The sequence below is a fragment of the Acanthisitta chloris genome, unplaced genomic scaffold, assembly GCF_000695815.1.
Source record: "Acanthisitta chloris isolate BGI_N310 unplaced genomic scaffold, ASM69581v1 scaffold6056, whole genome shotgun sequence".
Classification (NCBI taxonomy): domain Eukaryota; kingdom Metazoa; phylum Chordata; class Aves; order Passeriformes; family Acanthisittidae; genus Acanthisitta; species Acanthisitta chloris.
In genome coordinates this window covers 29,996-38,375 of record NW_008678582.1, presented here as the reverse complement: position 1 = coordinate 38,375, position 8,380 = coordinate 29,996, and the positions used below count along the sequence as shown (strand labels likewise).

Below are 8,380 nucleotides of genomic sequence, written 5' to 3'. Positions count from 1 at the left end.
CTCCAGGAGAGCAGGGCCTATCACGTGCAATGGTTTCTTGGGACGATAAATGCCGTCACTCCTAACGTCCCCTCGTTCCTCTTTCTTCCTCCCACCTTATATACTGAGCATGATGTCATATGGTATGGAATATCCCTTTGGTCAGTTTGGGTCACCGGTCCTGACTGTGTCTCCTCTCAATCTCCCATGTATCCCCAACTTCCTTGCCAGTGTGACAGTACGGAACACAGTAAGACCTTGGCTCTGTGTGAGCTCTGCTCAGCAACAACAAAAACATCTCTGCATTATCAACTCTGTATTCAGCACAAAACCCAAACATAGCCCCATACTGGGCACTGTGAAGAGAGTTAACTCTACTTCAGACCAAACCAGCACAGTCAAGCATCACTTTCCCTTGGTGAAGCCATGCTGACTGCTTTTCTAATATCTAACCTAGACTTTCCCTCCTTCCGTTTGAACCTGTTAACCCTTGTCCTGTCATTACAGTTCCTGACTAAGAGTCCCTCTCCCTTGTAGGCCCCTTCAGATGTTGAAAAGTTGCTATGAGGTCTCCACACAGTCTTCTCTTCTGCAGGCTGAACAGCCCCAACCTCCTCAGCCTGTCTTCATAGGGGAAATGCTCCAGTCCTCTTATCAACTTTGTGGCCTCCTCTGGACTTGCTCCAACATTTACATGTCCTTCTTATGTTGAGGACAGGAAGGACCAAGTGTCTGATTATACCAATTAAAACTTTACTTTCTTAAGCTTGAAGTTCAGTTCCTGTGAATTGTAAGACTAGAACTTCATTGATCATTACATATGCAAACTTGTGTTTGAGAACTTTAAAATAGCCCTGGGCCCTGTGAAATAAGCAGGGCTTATTTTATCTCCAGTCAAAGCTATGAAAAATTAACTATGATGAACTTGAAATAATTAACTCAAATATTGCAGCATTCTGAGAGTGTAACAGGAAGGAAATTTGGAACAGTTTCCCATTTGTTTATTGACTGCATGAACTACTCTTTGTTGGGTTTGGGGTTTTTTCAAGAGCACTTGCATGGTTGCTCTCTGCAGCTCCATGAACTGTTCTCCTGACACTTAGGCAGGTGGCACAGGTACCTCTGGTTGCAGAGCTCCTAAGTGTCTGCAGTTCAGGCCATCTGGAGTAATGTTTACCTGGAAAGCTCTCAATGTTCTGATTCCAGGAGCTGCCTCTTAGTTGTCTTGTATACCAGTGATGAACTGTCTTCAGGCATATAGTTCTGAGAACTGTCAGGAAGTTAATGCTGAGTTTAAGATGACAATTGAAATAATTGAATTATAAATGTCAGTTATGTTGAAAGTCAGTGTTTCTTTTATGCAGGTGAACTGCTGCTTTGTGAAGCAAGCACAGTATACAAGTATATCCAAGAAGATGGGTCAAATCGTGGCACCTATGGGAAACTTGTGTGCACAAACTTCAAGATTTCTTTCCTGGATGACGATTCAGCTTCAGATGATAATGTAAGAAAACAAGTCTTCTAATTATGACCAAACAGGCTCTGGAGACATGTAGTGTCTCTGAGTAAATAGTATCTTTCCCTTATATAAGGAGGCAGAATGAACTTAAAATTACAAGATGTTTTGATGGCTGCAGAATAATCACTCTGCATTTGCTTGATCTATGCAGATACTTCCTCAAGCTCTAGTGACTATTTTAAGTAAAAACTGTGCAGGCCTGTAAATGTGGACACTTATTTAGACATAGGTTGTAACTGTTTATAATTTGTGAGTTGGTGAAGCTTAAGTCAAAAGAATCCATTGTTTTGAAAATTGAATCAACCTCATTTCTGACTGCTTGGCTAGTAGCAATTGTGAAAGTGTGAATGTCAGACATACTTCTGATGGTGGATAACATCTCTCTCACTAGGCTTTGGACTACATCTGCAGTAACATTTCAGGGCTAAGACTTAGTAAGCTACTACTCAGTGGAGATGCTCTAGGTAATTATTTATGTGGCTTACTACAGCTCTGAATCATTCCATTCAAAGTCAGGTGTTAACTGCAAACGTGTGAAAACCTGGTGCTGTTGAGCTTGCGAAGAAAAACCTGAAAACTCCCCAAATATTAGACATTAATTTCTTTGGTTTAAGTGCTCACAGTGATCTGTCAGAGGGCAATGATAATGCCACACCATTTTTTCATGTGCTTAAACATTGAAACAGTTTGATCCATTTAGGTGATAAAAGCAAAAGGTGAGCCTAGTATATGGCTCTTGAGTGCAGGGTGATCTCAACAGCAAAGAACAGTGAGAAGTCTCTTGGTAAAATTTCTTGAAGCTTAAATGTTAAACTAAGGCTTTTGCAGCCAAATACAGATTTTCTGACCTTCTAAAATTAATTAAGACATAGCTGCAGAGTCTTCTAGCATAAATCTCAGGTGATCTGTGGAAAGCTGGTAATGGCCATGCTAATTTCTGTTCCATCTCCAGCTTTAAATCTGGGGTTTATAGCATGCCAAATCAACTGTATTTCTTTTAACAAAAGTTCAGTATTAGCCACCTGATGCAGAGTACTGCAGATTTGCAAGTAACTTGAATAAGGTTAACTCTGTTCACAGTAAAATTTAATTACTGATGTATTGTACATCAGCCTTTTGGTAATAACATTTTACAGCATTTAATTGTGGCTTCACTCAAATGTCATTTTTAACGCCGAATTTATGGAATGATCAAAGTGAAGGGAACGCCAAATCACTTCAGGTTTGGTGAAACAGTAAATAAGATAATTGAGTTGTGTATGTCTTCAGTTTACCCAGTGATAAATCTGGCTGTAATGCTGAAATATTTTTGGGATATTTGTTCTTTTAAGAGACTTTGTATTTCCTGCCAGGTTCCCATAGCAAGGAAATTTGTCATAGAAGGGCTTGGATTACATGAAGTTACTGTATTTCCTGTTTACTGCAATGATTCGAGTTTGAAAAGTGACTCTCAATAGAAATGAAGGCTTTGAAGCTATTTGAGAAGTAAAAACTCTCTACATTTCAAGCATGGCTGAGGCTTAAATGAGACTGTATCTGTAGTTTATAAAACTGTATCTGTGTAACCTGCATCTGTCTGTATTTTATTCACTGTTCTTCAGTGTTCTGCCTTACACAGCTTTTAAGAATAAGTAGTGCTGATATTAAAATAATGTACTGAATGCATGTTTTTCTTGTGGGAAGGTGCTACTGTTCAGCAGTCTGACATGTCTAAATTGTTTTTAATATTCTAGGAGCCACAATTTAAAAATAAGATCGTAGGAGAAAATGACATAAGCCTGCAGTGCGTAGATCAAATCTATGGAGGTAGGTCAGCTTTTTTCCTCTGCAGTGTCTTACAGTGCTGATGCTCCTCATACATGTACATCCTTTTTGGAAAACTGGTAGATTTGTCACTGTGGAAACTAGGATTGGGTAGTCTAGAAATAGCAGCTGCAGTTACATTTAATGATGAAATGACAGATAAGAAACCTATCAGAACCCAGTCTTATCCCCCAAGCTTGTTAATTAATTTTAGTTGATTAATTTGATTAATTTCTTGCTGAGACAGACAAAACAATTCCTTCAAAATGCAGTAATTCAAAGCAGAGAATGTGCTGTGAAAAATCTCTAAGTGCGATGCACAAAGGTCTCCCAGTCTGTCAACTATTTCTAGAAATCTGGAGGTGTTCACTTAATTTGAGCAATAGCAGAGCAGGACAGGTACCAAGTTCCCAAACAATACTTTTTGTTTGTCTAAAGGAGCTTCTTTTTTTTCTAAAGCCATTGATGATGTCTTCATTAAAGGATATAGAAAATGAGGGTTTAATTCACAAGTAAATCAAGGAGTGCATTGCAGCAGGGCTTATAGGTATGGGGCTGGTAAGTTGTAGAAGGGAAGGCTTTACTGAGAAGCCTGACCTCGGTCTAGTGTATGAGTATTCAGAGTGTTTGTGAAGGGTGGTGTGGATTCGTGAAGGAGTGAACTGGGGGCAGACTAGTGAAGCTGGTTATGAGACTTAAGTTTCATATGCAGTGGCCTAGCTGGCAGCACTTGAAGTTGTGAAATGGGACATCCTCAAAGAGAAGTGAGCTAAGGTCTTTCTTGGGGACTTCATGGTGGTTAAAAAAATAGTTTTTTTGAGGAACTTAGAATGATCTCAGCTGTTCTGGGTACTTTCCCTCGGGTAAAACTATTAAATGGTGTTCTTTATGTGTCTCAAAATTTTGAACTTACGGTGCAGTCAGAGCGTGAACAGAAATAGTCACTGAGCAGCTGGTGTGCTACAAGTTTGGTTTCTACCTTGTAGGAAGTAATTGGAGGGGTTGAATAAAAGAAGGTTGAATATATTGGCACAGATCATGCCAGCCTGTGTTGTTCGGTGCTTGTTTTGTCTTGCTGAAACTTGGACTTGAATTAGTTTATTGGGAGTTCTGAAAAGTCAGGCAGGGATAACTTTATCAACAGACAGCAAATATATTTTCGCTATTTACTTAGACTTTATAATTTTGCAGTTTATGATGAGAAAAAGAAACTTCTAACTGGGCAACTGAAAAAATATCCAGAGAACTTAATTATCTACTGTAAAGACCTCAGAGTATTTAATTTCTGCCTGAGATACACAAAAGAAGAGGAAGTGAAAAGAGTAAGTGTAGTTACTTCATTTGTTTATCTATTTTTAAGCTAGTATTGGCTGTTTAGTTGTGGGGATAAGGGAAAGATGAAATTCACCCTGAGAGAGTCCTTAAACTTGAAGTGTTTTCTGATCATTTCCAGTTGAGAGAGAAAGTAAAAGACTGATTTTGTTAAACTTGGTTATGTATAGCAGTTCAAAGATCAGATGCACTGTCTCTTTAAAAAAAAAGGTAACTTTGGAGTGCTATATGAAATTAGCTTCAGCCTTGTAAAGCCGTTCTATTTATGACATATAATTTCATTATATTTTAGACTTCATCCATTTTCTTATGAAACCTCTTAGTTTCCTGGTAGTTTCAGTTCTTTTGACAGGTTAATCTGAACTCCAAACTGGAGTCCACTAGTTTTATTTAAATGGAGTAATTCTGGAAGTTGAACATACATAATACTACTTAGGCCAGGTAGGTATAGTGTATAGGCAACAGAGAAAGCTTTCTAAAATAAAGTTTTTCAGTTGTTGGTGATAGAACCCATCAGTTTTGTATAAAACCTGGAGGGAGAGGGGCGTGGTAAAAAAAAAAATCACCTTTTTTTTACACTGACAGTCTTGGTTTGTGTTTGGTGTTAATTTTTGGTCCTTTTCTAGATCGTCAGTGGTATAGTTCATCATAGCCAGACTCCTAAGCTGCTTAAACGTTTGTTTCTGTTCTCTTATGCATCAGCTGCCCCAAACAACTCAGGTAAATATTTTCCTAATTTTGATCTGTTTGTTGCATAGTTAGTTCCTTAAGCAGTCTGAGATGTTGAGTAGTTGAGTTTGTGCTTGGTTTATGATTCTGCCCCGCTGGCAGATACCCTCAAAACATTAATTTTTCTCTTGTACTCTGTTGCTAAAAATCTCTAAATTGTCTGCTGTTGGCTTCTGTGTCCTTCAGATAGTTGCACAGAAATTTTCCAAGCATGTCAGGACTGCAAACTTACTGTGACCAATATGTGCAAATGCTTTTCATGTGCTTCACCTAGAAAATATTTTGCTTTTTTGTCAGTGTGGTTTTCTTGTGCTACTGATGTGAACCAAACTTCCTGCTCTTAATCCTGAAATTATTGCATTTTCAGTGGCATCAGAATGTATTTCCTTTTTTGAACTTACTTGCAAGCAATATGCTTCTCCCAGGCAACTGCAAAAAAAGCATAGCAAGATTCCTGTAGACTGACTTCTTCTTATATCTGACTGATTACATAACCTTCCCCTTGATCAAAATTGGCTGAATAATACAGTAAGCTGCAAAACTCAAGATAAAAAGTTGTCAGTGCACTTTCTAGTGTTCCATAGTTCAGATTTCAACTGAAGTAACAGTGCTGTTTTGAATTAGGAACCTGATCCTTAGTGCAATAAAAACACCAATTCCTTTCACAGAGGGAAGTTTCGATGTATGCAAGGTATTAATCACAAAATACGTCAAGGAATTTCAGAACTGTTGGGGTTCAGAGAAACATCTCGAGATCATCTAGTCATGTTCCTGTCTATCTGTTCCTCTTTAGAATAGGGTTAACTACAGCAAGCTTACCAGGGTCTTGACCAGTTGAGTCTCAGGTACCTCCAAGGTCTGAGACTGCACAGCCTTTGTGGACAGTCTGTTTCATTACTGGACCATCCTCATAGTGAAAAAAATTTATTGTTTCATTTAAGCAGGATTTAGTGTGGTTCGACTCGTGTATAACTGCCTTTTGTCATGTTACTGAATCTAGATGCATCTTCTGTACTGTCCTCCTCTGCTTCCACCCTTAGTCAGGGTTTTATACACACTGGGAAGATTTTGTGTCCCTTTGTGCCCCTGCTGAGCCCTCTTTTCTACAGGCTGAATGATTCAAGCTCTCAGTCTCCTCATGTCAGGTACTTCGAGCCCTTTAATGATCCCAGTGGACCTTCACTGGACTTGGTCTAACAAGTCTGTGCCTGTCTTGTACTGGAGAGCCCCGCACTGGACACAGCCCTCCAGGCACGGCCTCACCAGTGCTGAGCTGAGAACAGTGATCACTTGATTCAGCTGGTAGGCAATGGTTTTCCTAATGCAACCCAGGAATGCATTGTCTGCCTTTGCGGCAAGGGCATGTTGCTGGCTGAGGTAGTTGGTGCAGGCTTCACCTGTAACTGGTGTTCGGTTTCAGCTACAAACATCAAAAAGGCTGCAAGCTTTTCTGGGCAGAGACTGAGTGCATGTGAGAGAAGTCTAGTCTTTACAGCAGCACCGAAGTACTGTCCCAGAATTCTTTCATATTTTATTAACTGTTTTCAGTAGTAAGTGGCTAGGTCTCTTCTTTATGAAGTTGTTACAGGACAGACCAAGTAGACGTTAGAAATTGGTTTTTATGTCTCTTATGGTCTGATACTTTTAAAATCTCAACTTGTCTCTAAGAGCTCATTAATAATGTTCTGTTTTGAGCTGTAAATTTTTCATCTGCCTTATCTTCTTATAGTGGAAAGTTTCAGCTTGCCATTGTATCTTCTGTGGAAATTCTAGCTGTTTGGTATTTCAGTGTTAGCTGATGTTGCAGGATGTTACTTAATTATGACAAGTGCCTAAAACAATTGACCTTACTCCATAAATTATACAAGATTTGAAGCTAAATCAAGCTGCTGTCATAACTGTTGCTGAGGTGGCTAAATAGAATAGCTTGAAAGGTTCTCAGTTGAAATTACTGAGACTGAATTGCTGTAATCAGTTTTCTGCTCTTATCAAGCCCCTGAAGTGTTCCATTCAATGCAGAATTCCTATCCATGATAAAAGAATTTATTTGTAATGAAATGCAGTATTTGAATTGTAGAAAGATTTTTGGTATGATTGTTCATTCTGCATTTAAACCTATATCATTAGATGCCAGTCAGCTTTTTTTATTATTGCTGTTGTTGTTATTACTATTTTATTTATACTATGTCTGTATAAAATTGTATTTGCTGCACAGTCTCCTGGATTTTGGGCTGAATGTGAGGACAGCTTCAACTGTATGGAAGTTCTGTAAGGACAGATTAGTTTCTATAGGACTAAGTGTTCCTGAAGTTATTAGTCACAGCAGTATTTGACAGAAGATAGTGTTGTTAAAGATCAGACAGAGACAGTGTGGTGTACAGAGGCACTTGACTTGAGGCTTCCTGTACACAGGAGGTTTTTCTTGCTTACCTTGATGGCAGCTAACTACATGATTTAGGAGTGCTTTCACGTTAGAGTTTGTGATAGTCTGCAGAGTTAACATTATTGATGTCTGACAGATGGAAGAAACCAAACTGTGATGTTTGAGACACTTGAGGACTGGCGTGATGAGTTGGAGCGGACTAAAGGGAACATGAAATACAAAGCAGTGACCACCAATGAAGGCTACAGAGTCTCTGAAAAGTAAGCTTGCCCTGGTTAATAACGAACTTTTGATTTTGAAAAAAAAAAAGAGTGCTATCTTTGATACTGAGATTTATACAGTTGTATAGGGCTTTTTTCCCCCCACTTTTATTTATGGGATACTTTGATTTGTGACATCAGGAGCTGATCTTGCACAACCTCCTGCTCAAGCAGGTTTAACTTCAACACTAGGTCAGATTATTCAGGACCTTGGTCAGTCAAGCTTGGAGTATGTCTAGGAGTGGCGAATACCACCTTAAAATGGAACAGAAAATGGTCTGGGACCTACACTTCTGTCATACTGGTTAGGATGACACTTTGTCTGTCCTGTACCTTTTCTCTGGTAAAATTTCAAGTTACATGCACTGGAGTTTT

General features: G+C 39.0%; 1 protein-coding gene across 1 annotated transcript in view; it reads left to right on the top strand.

Moving 5' to 3' along the window:
* Positions 1-1,343: 1,343 nt before the first annotated feature.
* The window catches only part of MTMR12 (myotubularin related protein 12), a gene marked incomplete at its 5' end in the record, with an annotated part of 21,708 nt that continues 14,671 nt past the window's right edge, over positions 1,344-8,380 (top strand). Inside the window, 6 exons of the mRNA XM_009076942.1 lie at positions 1,344-1,483; positions 3,232-3,304; positions 4,493-4,623; positions 5,260-5,353; positions 6,662-6,664; positions 7,882-8,005. Coding sequence (XP_009075190.1) covers positions 1,344-1,483; positions 3,232-3,304; positions 4,493-4,623; positions 5,260-5,353; positions 6,662-6,664; positions 7,882-8,005 — 565 coding nt within the window. The remainder of the gene's footprint in view (positions 1,484-3,231; positions 3,305-4,492; positions 4,624-5,259; positions 5,354-6,661; positions 6,665-7,881; positions 8,006-8,380) is intronic.